At 48.9% G+C, this 22243-nt stretch overlaps 2 protein-coding genes across 4 annotated transcripts; both read left to right on the top strand.

Annotated features, from left to right (window-relative positions):
* The first annotated feature begins 407 nt into the window (after window positions 1–407).
* Window positions 408–15278, top strand: XAF1 (XIAP associated factor 1). 3 transcript variants are annotated; one of them, XR_006783987.1, is made up of 8 exons: window positions 408–677; window positions 2250–2385; window positions 2989–3045; window positions 3579–3774; window positions 5345–5430; window positions 10176–10481; window positions 14578–14721; window positions 14797–15278. XR_006783987.1 is itself a non-coding variant. In XM_045824387.1 (8 exons), the coding sequence occupies exons 1-7, from the start codon at window positions 538–540 to the stop codon at window positions 14632–14634; spliced, it is 978 nt and encodes a 325-aa protein (XP_045680343.1). In that variant the 5' UTR covers window positions 410–537; the 3' UTR covers window positions 14635–14650; window positions 14797–15278. The 3 variants fall into 3 exon arrangements, 2 of the variants coding, with proteins under 2 accessions (XP_045680343.1, XP_045680345.1); XM_045824387.1 differs by having other exon boundaries at window positions 410–677; window positions 14578–14650; XM_045824389.1 differs by lacking the exon at window positions 408–677 and adding an exon at window positions 2576–2701 and having other exon boundaries at window positions 2246–2385; window positions 14578–14650.
* A 4149-nt stretch (window positions 15279–19427) lies between these two features.
* On the top strand, window positions 19428–21996 carry FBXO39 (F-box protein 39). The gene is made up of 3 exons (XM_045824000.1): window positions 19428–20453; window positions 21375–21551; window positions 21868–21996. The coding sequence occupies exons 1-3, from the start codon at window positions 19428–19430 to the stop codon at window positions 21994–21996; spliced, it is 1332 nt and encodes a 443-aa protein (XP_045679956.1).
* Window positions 21997–22243: the final 247 nt, after the last annotated feature.

The raw sequence follows: 22243 nt of genomic DNA, 5'->3' as shown, positions 1-22243 counted from the left end.
GTTTGCACAGTCGTCACCACCGGCCCGGAGCAGGGTGCAGGAAGTCCAGGAGCTGTTCTCAGGAGGCAGCCTTTGAGTTCAGCACTGCTCGCTCGCTCACTCCTGCAGAGGGAGGACCAGTGGCAGGAGCAGCAGAGGGGACAGTCACTATGGAAAGGCCTGGAGAGACCCCACACAGTGAAGCCAGCCTAGGGGAGAGGAGGGGTTGTGGCCCCAGGGGAGGCCCTGTCTCGGGTTCCCACCCTTGGGGCTGTGGGGCTGTAGTGACAGCCTGTGACAGCAGCTGCGGGCCAAGGGAGGCAGCAGGGGCTGGCTGGGCTGGCCTCGCCACAAAGGGGCTCCCTGAGCAGGGAGGTCAGTCACAGGAACCGTGGGGCAGCCCTTGGCTGAGAATTCTGAAAACCTGTCCCTGCCTGGAGCTGTGGGCAGGGCTGCTGGAACACTTTCAGTTTTGTTTCTGCAAGAAACGAAACTCAACAGGAAGACTTCAGAGACGAGGCCGTGGAGGGAACCATCCAAGACTCCAGAGACAAGGCCATGGAGGGAGCCGTCCAAGACTCCGGAGACAAGGCCATGGAGGGAGCTGTCCAAGATTCCGGAGACAAGGCCATGGAGGGAGCTGTCCAAGACTCTGGAGACAAGGCCATGGAGGGAGCCGTTCAGGTGTGCAGGAACTGGTAAGGAGCTTCTTCTCTAGGGGCGACCTGAAGCTGCCCGGTTAGAGGGCAGACAGGAGAAGACGGTCCAGGCATAAACAATTCCAGGGAGGGGCTGGCTGGGCGCTGTAGCCACTATGGAAGGAAGGCTTAGACCCTGGGGATCTCTGGGACAATGGGATGATGAAAAGTGGTCAGGACAACCTTACATCACTGAACCGCGCTCCCCCTCCACCCCTTGAGATAGTCTAGACTCTCCAGGACAGTCCTCAAGCCAAAGAGCCAGACTAATTGTCCCCACCCCTACTCACAGTCCTAATTTGGGGTTCTGATCATACAGTCTGCACACCAGTCCAGGACCAACCTCCCCACCCCACCCTCCTTGAGAAGGAGCTGCAGAGCCGGGGAAAGGAAACGGACCGGGGGTCAGGACTGCACCTCTAGCTCAGGGGCCTCTGGCCCACTGAAGGGCCTCACTGCCTACAAGTAGGCAGCTTTGCTCCAGCCAGATCCCCCTGGCTCTTGGGTGTCTGAACCAATGCAGGAGAAAGAGCTGAGGGAACAGAGCAGGGAGAGCAGAGGGGGAAAGGGCCAGGTCCAGCAGTGGGGCAAAAACAGAGGAAGGGAGAGCAAGGCAGCCTCTGAGGCATCTGCCTGGGCAGCGCAGAGCTGAGAGCTTGTTCAGACCAAAGGAACAGGGCTCTGGCTTCTCCCTGGTCACCTCCCCCTTGCCAGGGACTTGGGCGTACAACTCCCGTCATTGTCATTGTTCAGGCCTTTAGAGACACAGGCACTGGGTCTCCTGCTCCCGAGCTACCACAGCAAGAGCTGAGTGAAGTGGAAGGAGGCATTTCTTGGTAATAAGGAGTCTTAAGAAACACCATGCCCAGGAACTGGGAGACTCAGAAGCTAGTGTTCTTTGGGGTCTCCAAGAAAGGACTTGGGGTCTCTCTATGGGTTTGTTTTGCACTAGGGAGCCTGGGGGCAGGGGGCCAGTGGGTGGCCTCTCACCCGCCGAGTCGTGGGGCTTCTGAATGTCGGCGTGGCCCTTGCAGCAAGCATGGGAGTGCCTGCCTGGACTCTCAGCTGGCTGTGGGCCAGGCAGGGGAACATCTGAAAACAAGACAAAAATCTTTGAAAGAATTTAGTATTTGTCATTTCACTTTTTTTGGAAACAGCTTTACTGAGGTATAATTGACATATGCTGCATTTATGGTGCATTTTTAAAGTGTTCTGTTTGATGCACCTGACATGTTCATATACACATGAAACCATCACCCCAGTCTAGATAATGAGCCTAACCATCGCCCCCAAAACTTTCCTGGGTCCCCTTTGTGGTCTATCCCTCCTGCTCCTTTCCATTCACCCTCACTAGCCCTGGGCAACATTAAGAGCTTGGTAGAGCATTCCTACACTTATTCTATGAGTTAGCTTTGTTCTGCTTGGGGACCAACAGGGACAAGTGGCCTCATCATCGTATTTTAAGGGCTTGAGGCCTCGACATTTCTTAACCCAACAGCCCTGGGTGTAAAATAGGGCTCCGTGCTCTAGACCATGAAATGAGCCTGAGTTTCTTCCCCCTTGACCTCACAGCAAGAGAAGCGTGGCCTCTGCCCACCTGACTCTCCACGAGGCGCACTGCATGCTGTTCCTGGTCCTCTGCCCGGAGTGCAAGGAGCCCGTCCCACAGGCAAAGATGGAGGAGCACTGTGAGACGGGGCACCAGCAGGTGAGGCGGCCGAAGGAGGGGCAGGCAGAGTGGGGAGTGCTGGGTGCTGGGGAGGAGTCCGTCCTGGGTCCGGGCTGCAGCAGCTGGGCTAGTCACCCAGCCCTGCGTGTGCCAGCCCCTCTGCAAAGAGGACAGAGTGATTGTCATTCTCATGCTAAATTGAGTCTACCCCTGATTTTCCCACCCCCAGCCCTTTCCCCACAGGCTCATGGGTGTGGCCGAGGCGAGGGCTCCCTGTTTCAGGAAAGACGGAATGTTCTTTTCTATGAAGAGGGGAAGCAGGAAAGGAAAGCTCTAGAAGGCAGTCATAGCCAAGGTCAGTCCAAGGCTGACTTTTCTTTCCTGCTCTTTCATGTCAATCTCCTCTGGGGCCCCTCAACTGTCTTTCTGGAGATGCTCAAGCTCAGGCGTCCCCTTCAACTCCACAGATCCCCCAAATGCTTCTTGAGCCCAGGGCTGGTGCCACAGGGGGGCTGAGGTCACCTGATCCTGGCCCCTAAGCACTCACAGACCCAAACCTGCGGCCAGGGCAGTGAAGCCAGGGCAGACGTGGGGGAAGGTAGTGGGCACTGGTGGGGCCAGCGTTTCTCTGTCTCCGTTCAGGTGGGGTGTGCGATGTGCCAGCAGACCATGCAGAAGCACTTGCTGGAGTTTCACGAGGTGAGAAGCAAGTGTGATTCATCCTTTACCACCGAGTGGCCAACCTGAGAGGAGAGGGAGGGAGGGAGGGAGGGGCCCATAATAAACACTTCCACCTGACCTCTCTCCTCACCCAAGTGGGCCTGGGCAACAATGGGCGACTAGTTCAGCTGATTGGGCATCATGCCACAAACAGAACGGTTGTGGGTTCAGTTCATGTTCAGGGCGCAGTGCCAGGGTTGTGGGTTTGATCTCTGGTTGGGGCGTGTGTGAGAGGCAGCTGACCAATGTTTCTCTCTCACATCAGTGTTTCTTTCTCTCTCTTTCTCCTTCCCTTCCCCACGTCTGAAATCAATAAAAGGGAAAAAAAGGGCTTGCCATGTCCATGAGCCTACGAGAGCTCAGATTCCCTGAAGAGAGTCCCACTCTGGCTCTTCCCACCTGCTTTCTTATTGGCTCTCATCCCCTAGGGAAACAAGTTCATGTCCCCAAATGGGCTGCAGTCCAGTCACTGCAGGCCAGTGACCATGCCAGTCCTGCCTGTCCCCCCACAGACCACAGAATGCCAGGAGCGCCCCACTGACTGTAAGTTCTGCGGGGTAGTCGTGCGCCTCGGCAAGCTGAAGATCCACGAGCACCACTGCGGCAGCCGGACTGAACTCTGCCTGGACTGTGGCCAGTTCGTCGTGGTCCGAGGGCTGGCCCAGCACAAAGACGCATGCGGGAGGGAGCAGGCCCAGCCCCAGAGAGGTGAGCAGTGAGGGCTGGGGTGGAAAGGAGAGCCTGGGAGGAAAGGGAACCTCTCCTTGGATGGGATGCAAGAAATGCAGGCATTCAACAGGAGAGACCACCTGTGTGTATGACAGGTGTGTAGGTCTCGAATTCATCTAGCTACTCTAGTTCTAGACCAGGGACATCAAACTCATTTTCACTGGGGGCCACATCAGCCTTGCAGTTGCCTTCAAAGGGCTGAATGTAATTTCAGCTTCTTAACAGTTAAGGAGTAGTTACATTTATACAGTCCTAAAATTATTTTGGCCCTTTGAAGTCCCCCTTGAGGCTGATGTGGCCCACGGTGAAAATGAGTTTGACGCCCTGGTCTAGACCATGCACTAGAGTGGCCTCCTAGTGTGTCTACTATGCTCTTTAAAGGACTGGGCTAGGGAGCCCCAGAGGCAGGTGGTGGGGGCCTGGGAGCCATGCACATGGATGTGGAGGCAATGGGGCCCTGCAAAATGGGAGGCTTCCTCGGGACTCCTCTGGCACGATCCTGGCCTGCAGAGATGCACCTGCCTCCGCTCACAGATGACAAACCCATGCCCAGAATGAGGCAGCAGCTTGCCAGGGGCAGAAGTAAGGCTGGACACCCAAGTTTCCCGACACCAAAGCTGGGGCTTCATCCACCAGCGGCAGTGGACAGAGGAAATCAACTATAGCTCCTGATCTCTGCGCCTGTGTGGTGGCCCGCTGTGCCACTTCATGTTCTCTGGGCCCAGTCACCTCTTTATGAGGTGGACACAAGCCATCAGTGTGACGGATCTAATGTGGATTTCACTGGTTGTTTTCATAATATGGTAACATGTGGTGTGAGCCTAAAATCCCTTGTATAGTAAATCTCTCCTGGTAAACAGTCTCCTCAAGGTGAAAACTGACAAAGGACAGCTGTGGCCAAGTAGCTCAGCTGGTTAGAATGTCGAGCTGATATGCCAAGGTTGTGGGTTTGATCCCCAGTCAGGGTACATACAAGAATCAAAGGGTATATACGAGAGTCAAGCAACTAACGCATTAATAAGTGGAACAACAATTTGATCGATCTCTCTCTCTCTCTCTCTCTCTCTCTCTCTCTCTCCCTTTCTCTCTCTATAATAATATTTAAAAAGAAAATTGGCAAAGGAAAATCTAAAGTCTTGAGATTCATGTATATTTCCTTCACACCACTTGGCTGGACTTGAACACAACTTCGACATAACTTCATCAACACACAACACAATCAGCAGAGACATGTACAATAACAGTCTGATCCCAGAGCTCAGAACTGGCACCTGTGGTAACCGCTCCCTCCGTCTCCTTAGAAAGTGGTCTGCTCCAGGAGGACGTCAGGATCATGTGTGCTGGCCAAGCCTCTGTGGTCATAAAGGAGCAATGTGGCTAATCCGGCCAAGGTTGCCTGTGTGGACCAGGACACTGGCAGTGCAGGACAGGCAGGCAGGCCTGGGACAGTTCATACTTGTGACTACAGGCTGTGTAGGCAGTTGTGGGACAACTGGGCTAGCCATTGTCAAGGGCCATCATTTGTGGTATTGTGTCTGTGTTTATGCAGGGAAGAGAATTTCAGCTCCTAAAAACAAAATCTCCCATCGTGACTGTAATCGAATGACCCCAGGAAACAAGTATTTACACCATCTGGTGAGTAGCAATTAGTCATCTTCTAATGGTGCTCATACCTTGTCTGTATTCCAAAAAGTGTAGTCTGAAAGGGAGATTCTGGGTCCAAACTTACATATGATATTAAAGGGTCTCATTGCTACTTTTGCTTTGCTCAAAAAGGAAAAGGGATGCTGTGAATTGCTTTAAGCTTTATCACAGATCATTGATCCCCTCTTGTGCCAGCTCTCAAGGAGCCTCCCTGACCAGTCCAGCTCTCCCTGCTCACCTTGAACATCTTCCACCTCCGGGGCCTGGGCACCGCCTCACTGGGACCTGACTTATAACTTTCTGTCCCTCGTGGGAGTCTTGTCCATGAGACTGTGAGCGCCTCCACAAAAGTGAACGACTTTCTCCCTCTCCCCACAAGGAAGCTGATCCCAGGGCTGGGTACCAAAGGGGGACTCTGTAGAGGTGTAATGATGTGATTGATTGATTGATTGATTGACTGATTTTGCCTGGGAACACTCACAGACTCTTTCCTCCACAGCTCTAAGCACCTCTTGGTGCATTAGCTGTGCCAAGCTACTTCTCTTTTTTGCAGGTTGGAGCATATTTGCTCTGGGGAAACTTAGCGAGGCTCCACCCCAAGAACCTCATCTCTTTCTCCTTAAGCAGAGAGCATATCCTTTCTTAACCCTTCAACTCGGAGAACTATGAATGTCAGGATTAAAGAAACCCTAGGATGCTCTTGTTCTTTTTGCTTATTGTGGTAAGATACACATAACATCAAATGTGTCATTGGCGCCACTGAGCACATCCACAGTGTCGTGCAGCCATCACCTCTGTCTGGTTCCAGAACACTTTCACCACCCCAGAAAGAAGCCCTGTGCCCATGAAGCATTGACTTCCTGCTCCTTCCTACCCACAGTCCCTGGGGACCGCTGATCTGCTTTCTGTCTCTGTGGGTCTGCCTATTCTGGACAGCTCACATAAAGGGAGTCATATCACATGTAGTGTTATGTGATTTCTCTTAGCACGTGTTGTCAAGGTGCCTCCATGTTGCAGCATGTGTCATAATACTTCATCCTTCTATGGCCTTTGTGGCCAAACTACGCTTTGTTTATCCATTTGTCTATTTATAGACATTTGGGTCATTTCCACCCCTCAGCTCCTTGATTGTTGAAGTGGGGTCCATGGACCAGCAGCATCGGCATTGCCCGGGAGCATGTTGCAAATGCAGAGTCTCAGGCCCTCCCCCTAGAAATGATAGATCAGTACCTGCTGTTTCACAAGATCACTGGTGTTTCAAGTTTGAGAAGCACTGTCTCAGCCAAGTGATCCTCAGCCTCAAATGCTCAGCATCAAAATCTCCTGTGCATTGCTTTTCCTTCATACTGATGCTTAGTCAATGACAGAAGTATCCCATGTCATTTGTGTGACTCAGGAGATGCTCGGTGAGTGCAAAAACAAGAGTGAAGCTGATCACTCCCCTTCAAAGGGTCCAGACTGGCAGCCTAGGACACCCACACACTTACTCACTAAAGCTGGAGCTGGACTTGTGGTCAGAAACCCTGAATGTTAGTGCTGCTCTGCCACTTACTGGTTGTGTAGTTTCCCTGAGAGGAAGATGGGGATAATGATTTGTCCACTTCTTCACGAGGAGAAAACGTCCGTGACCACTTACCACCGCACATACCTCCGCGCCAGCATCCTCATGCACACCCTCTGCCTTCCCACCCATTGACCACAGAGGGACCTTCTCCATTCCCATCCAATGCTGCTGGGGCACTCCGTGCCATTCTCTTGCCTACACAAGGCCGTTGTTCTGCAGCTCCAGCAACTGTCCCCTCTCTCCTGTAAGGGGGAGAGGGGACACGAGATGCACATGCAGGCCTCGACAGAGCCTCAGACCTTCCCTCCAGGGTGTTCCAATGTTTGCTCTGAGAGGTTTTTAAAGGGGTCCTAAATATTTGTATCGATGGTGCAGTCTGTGGCCTTGCATGGAAAGCATTCTCTCTCTCTTTTGCTTTTAATTTGCATATCAGAGACTGAAATCATTTATACCAGGTGGTTTTATGGGTTCTTGGTTTACATTACCACAACCCAAAAACTGGAAAACAAAAATATCCTTCTCTTGATCTCTTTCCTGTCAGCTGCCATCCCCTTTCTCAGTTCCCCTTTGCAGCAAAACCTTTGAACGAGTTGTCTGTAGTCACTGCCCCCTTTTCCCTTGGCCCATCCTTACTTACACCCACTCTAACCTGGCTTTTGTACCCCCACAACCCCCCTAAAACCTGCTCTTGTCAAAATCAGTGACTGTCTTTCCCGTGGCTAAATCCAACAGCCAATCCCCAGTCCTCAGTTCACGAGGAGACCACAGCTCCTCACTTCCTCCTCTTCAGCTCACTTCAGTGCCCCTCTTTCTTGGCTTCCAGCACAGCACACTCTCCTTCTCCTGCACCCCGACCTCTTCCACGGGGGCCCCGAGAGTTCAGCCTCTGCATTCTTCTCTATCTGCAGTCACTGCCTCAACAATTTCATCCAATCTTATGATTTTAAAAAATGCCTTATGTAGGAAGGCACTCCCAAATCTATACCTCCTTCCAGACTTTTCTCCCAAACTCCAGACTGATATATTACTGCCTACTCTGCATCTTCACTCAGAGGTTTTATAAACAACCTATTTAAAATGGTAACCCTCCACCCCATCCCGTGTTTACCACGCCCCTTACCTTTCTCTGTTTTCTCTTGCATAGCATTTATCAATTTCTTACATATTTTCTAATTTACTTGATTATAATAGCCCTTGTTAGTTGTCTCCTACCACCCCAGTTAAAATACGAGCCCCGCTGCTCCCCTTCATGCTAACCGATGCCGAGGCACAGATACTCTGCTTTCTGCGTCTTCTGCTGTTTCTTCTGGTATTTAGCTCTGTATTTCTAAAGCACCTTCTCATGCTGCTATCTCTCCCTCCTCCCAATTTATTGATACCAGCCATTCTGGTTAAAGCAATAATCAATGACATCGTGACCATATATGTGTTACAGATGACAATGCCACACAGACTATAATTGCATTTGCTTTCTTCTACAATTTTTTGTTTTCTGTGGAGTTAATCATTGCTTCGATTTTTCAGTTGCTCCACTTTCTAGTTACTTATCACTCAATCATCCCTAAAACTTTCTACTAGATCTGAAATTGCCCCATCAATACAGTTAAACACGTCAAGCACTCTGTTCCTTTACTTATGGGGCCTGTGGCTCCCGGGTCTGATGAGTGGCTGTCATTCTGAGAATTCCTTCCACCCTCTCCAGTGTCAGAGTCTATTCCCCAGACTTTAGGTTCTGATCTTTCTCCCCTTCTAGGTTTGCTTCTTCTTTGGTAGAGCGTATCCTTAAAAAAGTTTCTTGAGAAATAAAGCATGGGAGGCTAATTATCTAGACTTTATATAACTGAAAATGATCACTTAGATGGCTATAGAATCTGTCATTTTAATGTTTTAATGGTATGACAAAATTTTTCCAATGCAAAAGCAGGGAGAGAATATAATTGATCCCTATGTATTCACCACCCAGATATACCAATAATCAAAACTTTTAAAGACTGTTTCATCTATCTTTTGTATCTGTTCTTTTTTCAAAGTATTTTAAAAGCAAATCCAAGATAGCCTGTCATGTCACCCATCATCCTTTAATATACATCTTAAAAATAGCCATTTTCTTACTTAACTACAATGCCTTTAACATCCTCAGCAATATTGAAACAGTTCTTTTCGACCACCTTCTCTGGGCCTTCCACGGCTTGCTCATTACTGCCGCTGCTCAAGTTTTCTTCTTCTCTTGCCTTCTACTGGATGGAGCAAATGTTTTCCTTTTCTTTCTTCTTTTCTACTAATTTGGCAACATTGCATTCTACTTCTATCATTTCTGTAGTTGTGAATACTGGACTTAAAGTCTAAAATTACTCATATTCTCTAGCCTTCTAACAAACAATACATGGCTTTGAGAGCATGGTCACTCTCGTGCTCCACCCTCAAGTCCTATGCAAACACTGCCAGAACAGCTTTGCCCCACCCTGTTTCCATTCTACCCAAGCTCATAGTTAGGAGACTGACCCCACATCTCCCAAAGTGCCAGCTGGTGCACCTGACAGGTGAGGTCTTCATTCCTGGACCATGGAGCTTGCTTGCTTTCTCACAAAGTCAGCTATCAGCTTAAATGAGTGTTTGTCCTATTCTACCAGCATTTCTAAGTGTTCACGGTGGGAGGTTCTCTGGTTATCTAGTCTGTTGTATTGTCCAACCATTAAAGCCAAAGTCATTTTTATTTATTTATTTTTTTTAAAGATTTTATTTATTTACTTTTAGAGAGGGAAGGGAGGGAGATAGAGAGAGAGAGAGAGAGAGTGAAACATCAATGTGCGGTTGCTGGGGGTCATGGCCTGCAACCCAGGCATGTACCCTAGCTGGGAATCGAACCTGGGACACTTTGGTTCCCAGCCCGCGCTCAATCCACTGAGCTACACCAGCCAGGGTATTTATTTATTTTTTTAAAGATTGTATTTATTATTAGAGGGGAAGGGAAGGAGAAGGAGATAGAGAGAGAAACATCAGTGTGTGGTTATCTCTCACGCACCCCCTACTGGGGACCTGGCCTGCAGTCCAGGCTTGTGCCCTGACTGGGAATCGAACTGGCAACCCTTTGGTCTGCAGGCCCGTGCTCAATCCACTGAGCCACACCAGCCAGGGCTCATTTTTAAATTTAATATATTACTCATCATTGCAGGATAAATGCCGCACAGTCTCAGAGTCTACAAAGTATTTGCCGATTGGAGAGCCAACGATTTCTCCTCCATCGCTCCCAAGTCAGGCTGCTGAAGATCAGACTTCCACAGCAAAAAGAGATGTTCGTCCAAAGACAAAAAATATAAACAGATTTCCTCTTTTTTCTGAAACTTCAACAAAGCAAGCACCAAGTGACACAAAGCCCCAGATCACATCTCCTGTAGAAGATGAGGCAGCCTATGACATTCTGAGAAGATGTGCTCAGTGTGACATCCTACTTCCCCTGCCGACCCTAAACCAACATCAGGTACCCAGCCTCAGTCCCTTCCTTACCTGGCTGTAAACCATCTGGACAGGGCTTAGAGAAATCCAGAACCTGCAGGTTGTTTGCAGGCACTACCACTGGAAAAGCCCTTCCCTACCTCCTCCTTCTGTGTGTGACCGCCCAGATCCACCCTTCCCTGCACTTCCCACCTGGTTTATTTGCATGCTCTCCCAGAGACTGGGCCACCTTCGAAGGCAGAGCCAGCTCTTTCATCTCTGTGTCTACAGTTCCTGGACCAGGGGCTGATGCTGCAGCAAATGCTTTAAACAATTGAGTAGATGACTGAAGCAGAGAGCACCCACTCTAGCTCTCTCCTGGTATAAATAAGGCAATGGAGGCCTGGAGGCGGAAGCCTTGCTCAAGATCTTAAGTCTATTGGTGTCTTGCTTCCAGCAGATTGAGGTTCTCCTCCAACAGATGAGGATTTGCAGCCTCAATATCCTGAGTTTCACATCCTAGATTATTTTCTATTGGTTTCCATTATGCACCAGTTACAATGCAAAGTTCTTTACAAACAGCTGATCTTCATTATATATAACAGGCAGATATTTTTATCCCAGTCTTACAAATAAAGAAACTAGACAGAAAGGTGGAGCAGCTTCCCCAGGATGATACGATTAGACAATGGCAGAATTCAGACTGGGACCCACATGTTAATAGTTCCAAAGCTGGTGCTCTTAAGCTCCAGATTGGATGCTTCACTTAAAAAAAAAACCTTTCATTATTTGCTGTTTTCCAAAATATATGAGACAATACCATACAAAGAAATATAGAGGCAAAGCCAATCCTCCCCACTCCAACCCCCGCCCATTCCCGAGTCCCTTGACCTGAGTTACCAACATCAGCAGCCTGCTGGGTGTCCTTTCCCAGTTGTACTTTTGCTCACTCACACCTGAACAAACCTACACAGGGTGTGAATTACTTCTTTTCCCCATGTGTTATCTTCCTATACTTATTACACCACCATTTGCCTTTTTCACTCAATATCATGAACACTCCTTATGAAAAAGTAGACCTAAATCTTTATCTTCTAACTTCTTTAAGCATCTATACGTGCACATAAGCATATAATTTTACAAAAATGGGTGAATTTCATACTTGATGAGAATGTTTTTAGTGCCATATTCTCTCTCTTTTTCTGATTTTTCAATTACAGTTTACATTCAACATTATTGGTTCCTCTTAGGTATATAGCATAGCGGTTAGACATACAATTTACAAAGAGGTCTCCCCAATATTTCAAGTGTCCTTCTGGCACTATAAATAGTTATTACAGTACTATTGACTATATTCTATACTCTCTATGCTGTAATTACATTCCTGTAACTACTAGTTTGTGCTTCTTAATCCCTTCACCTCTTTACCCTGTCCCCCAAATCCCCCCTGCTGGATATGGTCTGGTCTCTGTATCTATGAGTCTGTTTCTATTTTGTCTCTTCAATATTTTGCTCTTTAGATTCCATGTGTAAGTAAAATCACATGGTATTTGTCTTTATTTGTCTGACTTATTTCACTTAGTGTAATACCCTTTAGATCCATCCATGCTGTTGCAAATGGTAAGATTTCCTCCCTTTTTCATAGCCATTGTATAAATGCACCGCCAAGTTTTTATCCACTCATCTATTCATGGACACTTGGGTTGCTACCATATCTTGGCTCTTGCAAATAACACTGCAATGAACACAGCAGAGCATATATTCTTTTGAATTAGTGTTTTTGGTTGCTTTGAATAACATACCCTAAAGTAGAATGGCTGGGTCATAAGGCAGTTCCATTTTTAATTTTTCCAGGAACCTCCACACTGTTTTTCATAATGGATGCACCAGTCTGCATCCCCACCAACAGAGCACAAGCGCTCCATTTTCACTGCACCCTCGCCAACACGTTATTTGTTGATTTATTGATGACAGCCATTCTGACAGGAGTAAGGTGGTATCTCATTGTGGTTTTAATTTTCATTTTCCTGATGATTAGCGAGATTGAGCATCTTTTCATATGTCTATTGGCCATTTATATGTCCTTTTTGGAGAAGGCTTTATTCAGGTCCTCTGCCTGTTTCTTTTTGCTTGTTTGTTTGTTTATTTGTTTGTTTTGTTTTGGATTTTGTTTTTTGGGGGGTGAGGGGGTTGGTGTTGAGTTGTCTGAGTTCTTTATAAATTTTGGATATTAACCCTTATCAGATGTATCATAGGCCAATATCTTCTCCCATTCAGTAAACTGTCTTTTTGTTTTGTTGCTGGTTTCCTTTGCTGCACAAAAACTTTTTAGTTTTTTGTAGTCCCATTTGTTTATTTCTTTCTTTTGTTTCCCTTGCCCAAGGAGATGTAACACAAAAAAAATATTGCTAAGAGAAATGTCAGAGATTTTACTGCTTGTGTTTTCTTCTAGGAGTTTCATGGTTTCGAGTCTTACATTTACATTTAAGTATTTAATTCATTTTGAGTTTGAGGGTTTTTTTATGTGGCATAAGAAGGTGGTTTATTTCCTATCTCTCCCTCTCCCTCTCCTCTCTCTCTCTCTCTCTCTCTCTCTCTCTCTCTCTGCATTTATCTAATTTTCCCAGTAATAGTTATTGAATAGACTGTCTTTACCCCCTTGTATGTTCTTGTCTCGTCATAGATTAGTTGACCATACAGGAGTGGGTTCATTTCTGGGCTCTCTATTTTGTTCCATTGATTTATGTGTCTGTTTTTATGCTAGTACTATGTTGTTTTGATTACCATAGGCTTATAGTATACTTTGACATCAGGTAGCATGATTCCTTCAACTTTGCCCCTCTTTCCCATAGCCATACCATTGCTATGGCTATTCAGGGTCTTTTGTGGTTCCATGTAAATTTTGGATTATTTATCCTAGTTCTGTGAAAACAACCATTGGTATTTTGACAGAATTGTGCTGAAACTATAGATTGCTTTGGGTAGTGTGGATATTTTAATGGTATTAATTCCTCTTATCTATGAGCTTAGTATATGTTTTCACATATTTGTATCTTCTTTAATTTCTTCCTTCAGTGTCTTATAATTTTCTGAGTGTAAGTCTTTTATCTCCTTGGTTAAGTTTATTCCTAGGTATTTTTTTTGATGCAATTGTAAGTGGGATTATTTTCTTAGTTTCCCTTTCTGATAGTTCATTATTGGTGTATAATGGGTATTTATCCATTTATTTATTTTATATATTTATTTTGTATCTTGCTGCTTTACTGAATTCATTTATCAGCTATAGTAGTTTCTTGCAAGAATCCTTAAGGTTGTCTATAACCAGTTCCTGTCATCTGCAAATAATGACAATTTTACTTCTTCCTTTTTAATTTGGATGCCTTTTATTTCTTCTTGTCTGATTTCTATGGCTAGGACTTCCAGAACTATGTTGAATAAGAGTGGTAAAAGTGGACATCCCTGTCTTATCCCTGATCTTAAGGGAAATACTTTTAGTTTTTCCTGGTTGAGTATGTTAGCTATATGTTTGTCATATATGGCCTTCATTATGCTGAGATCATGCCATATTCTCCTACCTCCCACACTTTGTTGTTTCTTTCCATACGTTCCTTCATCCTTATATAATAAGACTGCCGAATTTAGCAAATAAAAATATATTACTTGGGACAAAAATAATTACAAAGTAACAACATGGGTCATAGAAAAGTTGTTCCTCTGAAATTAACATTTAAATGGACATCCTGTATTTTATCTGGCAACCCTATTATATAACCACTTACAAACATACACATTTAGAATCCCCTTATATATGTTTCCTTGCATCTTAATGTTATGATGTAGCAACACCCAAGGACATCCCTCCCTCCAAGTCAATAATGTGGCTCTTTTAAAAAAAATGACTAACAGTCCGTGGTGTGGTTGTTTTCTAATCTGTCTCTCCACCCCACTGATGACAGGCCTCAAGTAAACTTTGTCCCAAGCCACCCACAGGCCCCTCCTGGGTCCCTGGGTCCCATGTCTTTTCTCCGCCACTGTAGCTCAGGGTTTGGCTCCACAAACCAGGGCTGGCCATATCCAGATACCCCAGGAAGTAACATTTCCCACTTTAAACACATCAAACTTCTTTATGTCCATTTCTTTAGGAGAAATGCTGGTGGTTAGCGTCATTGAATGGAAAACAAGTGAGAAACTTCAGCTAGATTTGGAGAAGAAAAGGTACTACAGATTTGGAAGGTTTACTGATCTCCCTGCTTACTTTGTGTGGTGGCCTTTACTTGCAAAAGGAGGTGGGTTTTATTTCTTGGGTTTTTTCCTGTGGAAGAAAATGTTTGGATTTTAACTACTTTCTTCCTTTTGAACAGAGATGTTGGTCTACTCAAGAGCTACAGATAAACCAGGAGAAAAAAAGCCTCCAGATCTTCTGCCTGAGAACTATGATCACACATCAGGACCCCACAGCCTGGACGCCCTGGAGGACCCATGTCCATCTCACATTGCCATCTCATACAGCAGTGTACGAGAGCTGAAACTTCCCCACACTCCCCGGCCAGCAGTTGTCGTTGTCATTAACATTTTCTCTAGCTTTAGCTATTCTAACGGGTATGCGGGCATATCTTACTGTCGTTTCCAACTGCAGTTCCCTAATGTCTAATGATGTTGACCATCTTTTCATTTGCTTATTTGTCATCTGAGATGACTATTCAGGTCTCCTGCCCATTTTCTAAGTGGACTGTTTACTGTTGAGTTTTTAGATTATATATAGAGAGAGAGGTAGAGGTAGATATATAGAGATACAGATAGAGATGTAGATATAATTTCCTAAGAATAAAAACACTCCCTGAAAGCTTCCTGGTCACCTTTCTTTTGTTCTGCACTGGTTTTGCAGGGCACGGGGTGGTGGCCTCCAGGGCAGCAGGGCCAGGCAGTGCCCAGGGGAGCGGCAGGCCAGAAAGGAAGAAAGGGAAGGAAGGAGGGAAAGGAGGCTGGGTGGTAGGCCAAGGCTGCCTGAGAGTCCCTGCCTCATGTGGGTGTTCTCTAACCAGTCCGTCTGCACCTCTGATGATGACCTGTGTCTATTAAACATTATCCCAGGCTCCCCTTGTCCCTTCCTGGCTTACCGGTGAAGCCCAAAGCAGTGGAGTGCCTTTGGAGGCTGTTGGTGGAGAGAGTGGTTGGGGGAAGCCTAGAGATGCAACCAGCAAACATTATACCCCTGCATTTCTGCCTGGTCTGTGGGGTGACCTGCTACAGCACCAGCCCCTGTCTGGAGCGGAAGAGCCAAGGAAAGTGGGCGGGGTGGATGCTCCCTATCCTCCCCCCACCCCACCCCCCACCCCCAGCAAAGGTGGGGCAGTTCTCAAGCTTTGTCACGTTAGGTGGGTCAGGTTTGCTTCAGACTTTCCTTTGGGGGCCCTATCTGAGGAAAGTGTATACAATGAGGTCAAGAACCAAGAGAACATGGCCATGGATTCTGGGGAAAAAAAAATGTCTAAGCTGGATCACTCGGGACCGCCAGTACCCAGGGGCTGGGTCGGGACAGGGAAGGCGGCAGACTGAGCTCCACATTCGGGGCAGAACCTATTTCATGCCAGGAGAGGGGAGGGCAGGGGCCATGCCCATCATCACCAGCGCCCCCAGCCTGGTCCCTTCCTGGGCCTTCTGCGCCAGGACCCGTCTAGCTTTCTGCGCGCACGCGCCGGTGACCCGGCAACCTCAGGTCTGGGCGGCTGCGACTGGTACCGGCGAGCGGAGCCCCGCAGGCGCTGGCTGAGCGTCACAAAGGCGGCCGGCAACTAGGCATCTGGCGTCCGCGAGGTCAGGGCGCGGCCCGGGAGGTCGCCGAGTTGGCATCTGGCGACCAGGCAGGCGTGTGCGCGGTTCCTGCAGCCCCAGCGGGGCGCAGCCCGCTCGGTGAGCCTGTGAAAGGTGGGCCCTGGTGCCGGGCCGGTGAAGGTGGGGATTACAGGGGACACCCCGGCTCGCGCGGGGAGGGGTGGGCTACCCTCCTCGGCCTGGAAGCTGCCCCGTCCCCGCCCCTCTCCAGGGGTGATTGGACATCCTTAGGTTTCCTTTCCGGGTGTGCAGCTCTGTGCTAAGGTGGAGCCAGCCTAGGTTTGAGAGTCCTTAGGGCGGGTTCTAATCCCACCTCCCCACTTACTGTTCCATCGCACTGGGAGCCTTTCTTAGCCTTCTGGCACCTGTTTCCCCATTTGTAAAATGGACATGTTCACACCTTCCATTCAGGGATGTCGTCCAAGTACCTTGGCGCCGAGTTACACTTGTACAGCATTTACGTTGTGCCAGGCGCTGTTCTGGTGTTTTCTGTATACCAGCTTATTTAATCTTTTCCACACTAGGAGAAAAGGATTGTTATTACTGCTGTTCACGTATGTGGAGACTGGGGCACAAAGAAACCAATGCGCCTAAGGTCACACATAGCAACTGACAGAACCAGGGCCCAACCCAGCAAGCTACACTGCCCCCCACTGGTGCAGAGACTTAGGGGAGGAGAAGGTGGACCCAGAAATTACACATGGCTTTTGAACCCCTGGCAACAACTTCCCCCGCCCACCACTCATGTTCCTCCACAGCGCCTGGTAATTCTTCCGACAAGCGACTTGCTGGGGCAAAGGGTTTCATTCAGCCTTCGAACTGGGTGTAGCTTCCCTGGAGCCCCTTCCAGGTGCCTGACTTGGGCTAAGGGCTGTGGAGGCTCCCAGCCTCGGGCAGTCTGTATGTGATGGAAGGGGCAGCCCTGTTCCTTCACTCGTTCCATGTTGAAGCACCTACTCAAAAAAAGAATGAGTCTGCCCCTGGTCGCAAGGACTGAGTGGGCCCCGTGGGAGAGGAAGGCTTGGGTGCAGATAGCACCAGGGATGGACAGTGGCGCGAGGGGAAAGAGAGCGGGCAGGCTGAGCACAGAGGCAACCACTCTCGGAACCTGCTGGGGCCCTGTGTCCCAGGTGGGGGCAAACTGCTGCCGGCTCCCATGTGGAAGTCTGTCTGGATCCGGACTGGGGAGGACCCCCGGGGGCAGGACCCCACTTGTTCCGTAGGTGATGGTGGGTGCTGAGGACAAAGGCGCAGGTGAAGACCCCAAATCAGGCCCTCCTCAGGCGCTCACTGATGCTGCTCATTGCCGCTGTGGTGCTGGTGGGGGCGTGGGCAGAAGATGGACAGACACCACCACAGATGGTTTCTGTTCAGATGACGATGCAGTGGACGAGGGGCATGCCAAGTGATATGGATGACGCTTACAAACGTTAAATATACATTTGGCAACTGCACGTGCAAATGAAAAGACGCCACATGTCAAACACATTGGTGAAGTTGCCTCGGGGGGGGGGCAGTGGAGTGGGATATAGCTAAAAGGGAAAGTGTGAATAAATAAACCCAAAGAGGGGTCTTGGGCAGACAAATGTCTGTACTGAATTGAGAAATATAATTAGTTTGTCCTTCAGCACCTGAGGCTTACCACTTGTGGCAGTAGGGAAGAAGTACAGGACATAGGGTCAGAAAGGCCAGCCTCCAAACTGTGCCGGTTACTAACTCACTGACCTCAGGCAAGCCCCTCACCTCTCTGAGTCTCCGTTTCCCTCTGTAAAGAAATCAACGATCAGATCTCTTTCAGCTCTGAGTTTTTATGAGCCACTATCAGTTTTCTTGGGCCACTTGGTAGTTTAACCAATAAAAGCTTTATGGAGTAGTAGGGTTTAAAGCTTGAAGAATACGGGATTTTGGAGAGTTAAGGAAAACAAGGGCTGTTTTCAGGCAGGAGAAACATTGAAAGCAAAAAGCCGTGAGGATCTCAGCACATGACTAAAAAGTCTGAGGGCTCGGTGGATGTGTCAGGCAGGCCGTAGCCCAGCTCTCCCCTGGGGCTCCCCAGCCTAGCTGGGGCACCGCCTGCCATCCTACAGCTCCGTCAGGGACTTCCTGTCCTACCCACTTCTGTGTTTCCCAGTTACCACATAATGTCCGCCAAAGAACTCACAACCCACCTCATTCCCGCTATGGTGCCACCCTAGTCCCAGGTTAGAGCCTGAACCCTCCTCTAAACCATCCTTGCCCCATTCCCCGAGGGTCCTTCCTAAACCTCAACACTGACCACATCACTTCTGGACATGTGACCCTTTGACCTACCCTGGCCCCATGTGACCTCAGTGGAGGCTCTCCACCCTTGTTCTGCTGCTACACCTGTTGAATGTCAACACAGACATCAGCAATGTAGCTCAACACAGTGATTCTCATCCTGAAAAGGGGGCCATGTCAGGGTTCCAAAGCGCTGGGGAAAGAAGACAATGGGACCCCCTGGCCACTGGGACACAGCCTGTATCACATCATTCAGGGCCCCTTTGTCCAGCACCTCCCACTGCTCCGGCTCCAGTTCCATCGCTCCCCTCCCCTTAACAAGTGAAGCCCTGTACAATTTGTAGTTTTCTGCATGTGAACACACCGTGCACATTCACAGTTCTGTGGCTTTACACATACTGTTCCCTCTGCCTGGAAAACCCCAGTTCTTCCACCACTACCACTGGGCCAACCCAGTCTGCCTTGCGAATCCTACTCACCCTGCAAAACCCAGCTCAGGCATCACCTCCTCTGAGCAGCCCTCTCTACTTCCTCCGCACCTGGACAGAATTAATCGCCCCCCTGTTTGTGCTACCCTGCACCACGAATATGCCTGAACTTCTCACTTCTCTCACCCTGCTGTCATCAAGTGGTGGTCTGCATCCCTGATAGACCCCTAAAGGACTGTGGTTCTTTGCAGGTATGGCCTACATGGTGAATTTATTATTTCACCACCTGCATCAGCACAGCGCCTAGTGCATGTCGGTCCATGGTGCAAATTCATTCAATTGGGTTTAATTTCTGTTTGGCAGGTAATGGCTCTTCCTTTTTACTCCCCACAGAAAACAAGTGATTGCTTTTCTTTCCTCACTTTTGGAAGCCCTGCCTCTCACACAGTTGTACTGGACATCCCAGTTCTTTGATGGACGAAGAAAGCCAACTGATGCAGCCCCAAGACCAGAGCTGCTGGGCCACTCTGCCCGATGTGTGCCTACAACGTGTTTTCTGGTGGCTGGGAGATAGGGACAGGTCCAGGGCAGCCCTTGTCTGCAGAAAGTGGAACCAGATGATGTATTCGGCTGACCTCTGGCGATACAGGACCATCACGTTCAGTGGGAGACCTTCCAGGGTACATGCATCTGAATTTGAGTCAGCTCTTTGGTATGTTAAGAAATTTGGTCGTTACCTGGAGCACCTAGAGATCAAATTCCTGAATCCTTACAATGCTGTCTTGACCAAGAAGTTCCAGGTCACCATGCGAGGCCTTCTCTCGAGTCTGGGCAAGAGTAACAACCGCCTGAAATCCCTTTCCATTCAGCACCTGGAGCTGGACCGCCTGGTCTGGAGGAACAGCATCAGGAGCTCGTTCATTAAAAGTCTAAGCTTCTTCTTAAAGAAGATGGGCAAACACCTGGACTATCTCAACCTGAAAGGCACCCGGCTGACTGTGGAGCAAGGCTGCCACGTTCTCAACTCCCTGAGCTACTTAAGGAATGAGAGTATGGCGTCGGAGCTCAACATCGAGGACTTCTTCAGCCACCACCTCGCTATCTACAGCAGCCCCCAATTCAACAAGACCATGGCCACGTTCCGCAACCTGGTGTCCCTGACCCTGAACTACAACTGCATCTCCGACGAGCTGCTGGAGAACTTGTGTGAGAACAATGCCAGCACCCTCTGGACCATAAACATCAAGTGCCACATTCATGACCCCCACGGGCAGGTCATCTGGGGCATGTCCTGGGCCAAATTGGCCAGGTACGCCACCAATCTGAAAGTGAACTTCTTCTTCGAGCGGGTCATGAAGTATGAGCGCTTGGCCCGGATCCTCTTGCAGGAGATCCCGGTCAGGAGCATCAGTCTGAGAAGCTGTTATTTCAGTGACCCCGACTGGTCCATGAGGCCCACCCTGCTGGATCTCCTGCCCACCTTCCGGCACACTCTGCAGGTAGGTATAAGCTGAGGGTGGGGAGGCTTTCAAGGACGGACCGTGCCAGCTTCCTGGTTTCCCCAAAGGAAAGGCCACTGCTGAGCCCACACCACCCTTTGCTGGGCTCACACACACTCACTCAACCTTAAATAGAGATTCTGACCAAACTAGGCCTCCCTGGCCCCATAAAACCACAGCAGACAACAGAGCGGGCCACTCACTTCCTACACGTGCAACACGGAATTTTCTGGTTGACGCAGCCAAGGAAAGCTCCTATATCCCCAGCTCAGAGATACAAGGCCTGATCACGAAGGTGCATCTACAGGCCAGTGGCAGGTCTGCAGGCCCCTTCCTACCTTCCCACAGGGCCACAGCAGGCGGGAAACAGTGTGACTTCAAACCAAAAGCCAGATTTGAGCCAAGTCACTGAGGGGCTTAGTAGTGTGGCTGTTCCGTGATCTGGCAGCACCCCTTATAAAAACAGGATGATTTTGTCCCTCCTAAGGACCTCACTCACAGAAGGTTGTGATGATTGACATTGATAGGGATCAATAAATACTACTAACAGGGACTACTACAGAGTGCTGATGGCTCACCTGGTACTCGCACAGCCCTCTAGTGGGCAGGCAGGCAGCATTATTGTTCTTTGTGCTACAGAAGAACTTGGGGTTTGATGGCCTGCCCACAGTCACCTGGGACCAGGACCTTGGTTGGTCTGGACTCTAAATGCATTGCCTCCAAACTCCAAGTTTTGCAAATTTGGATGAGCCCACCTTCATCTCCAATCCCTTCTGTGACCTTCGTGTCCAGGGGATTAGCTAAAGGCCTCGAACCATGATGGCTCTCAGGCCCAAAGGCAGGTCATGGAAATGTTATGAACCATCCAGCCAGTCCCTCCATCTTTGCCCACATAAGTCTTCCCCTTTGGCGCTTTTCCAGAAATTAACTTTTGAGTTCAACAACAACCATGAGTCGCTTGACAAGGAGCTGCACCTCCTCATCTTATCCTGCAGAAAGTTGTTTTACTTCAAAATCTGGGCTTTCCTTGATGTTAAGTTTGTGGAGCGGATCCTGAAGAGTCAGGAAGAAGGGCAGTGTGCCCTGCGCACTCTCAAGGTAAGAGCCCCCTGGGGCGGTTGCTCGCAATACAAGGGGCACCAGACCCCACGGCGCAGGCATCCAGCCATGCTGTTGGCGGTGCTGGGATGGAAGTCGGAGATGAGGCAGGACTGGGGGCAATCTTATTGCCTGAGTCTGTCTGTTGGAAATTGACAGTTTCACCAAAGGGAGCCTGGATTCTGCCTCAGTGGTTGGATCTGGGCTTTTCCCGACTTTGCCAACCGTGGTGCATGGGCCTCACTCATGTTGTTTCCAGAGCCTGAATGACACAGTCACGGTGTGTGTGCACGGCTGTGTTTCTCTGTTGACACAGGTGAGAATTTACACGAACAGATATGAGACAAATGAAGAGGACAGGACACTGCGGGAAATTTACCGAAAGTACAGAAAGCTGATCGATTCAGAGCTTAATTATTTTGTCATCGCCTACCCCATGATGTAGTGAGCGCTCTCCAGAGAAAGAAAGTAAGGAGCACTTTGAAGCTGAAAGCCTGGCTCATATAGAAGGACACTTGGGGCATCCCCTCCCCCACCCCCTTCCCTCACTCTCTCCATTCGGCCAGGTCCACACCAACATGAACACCCCAGCAAAGGCTGGGACTGCTAGGGATGGGAAGGCCCCGGGTGACTTTAAAGTGCTATATTTATCAACTATCCAGGGGTAATTTCTCATTTTGTCATTTGATTTT

The sequence above is a fragment of the Phyllostomus hastatus genome, unplaced genomic scaffold, assembly GCF_019186645.2.
Source record: "Phyllostomus hastatus isolate PE091 unplaced genomic scaffold, TTU_PhHast_1.1 phas_scaffold_55, whole genome shotgun sequence".
Taxonomy (NCBI): Eukaryota; Metazoa; Chordata; class Mammalia; order Chiroptera; family Phyllostomidae; genus Phyllostomus; species Phyllostomus hastatus.
Note: the sequence above shows the minus strand (reverse complement) of the source record. Positions and strands in the feature narration are given on the sequence as shown.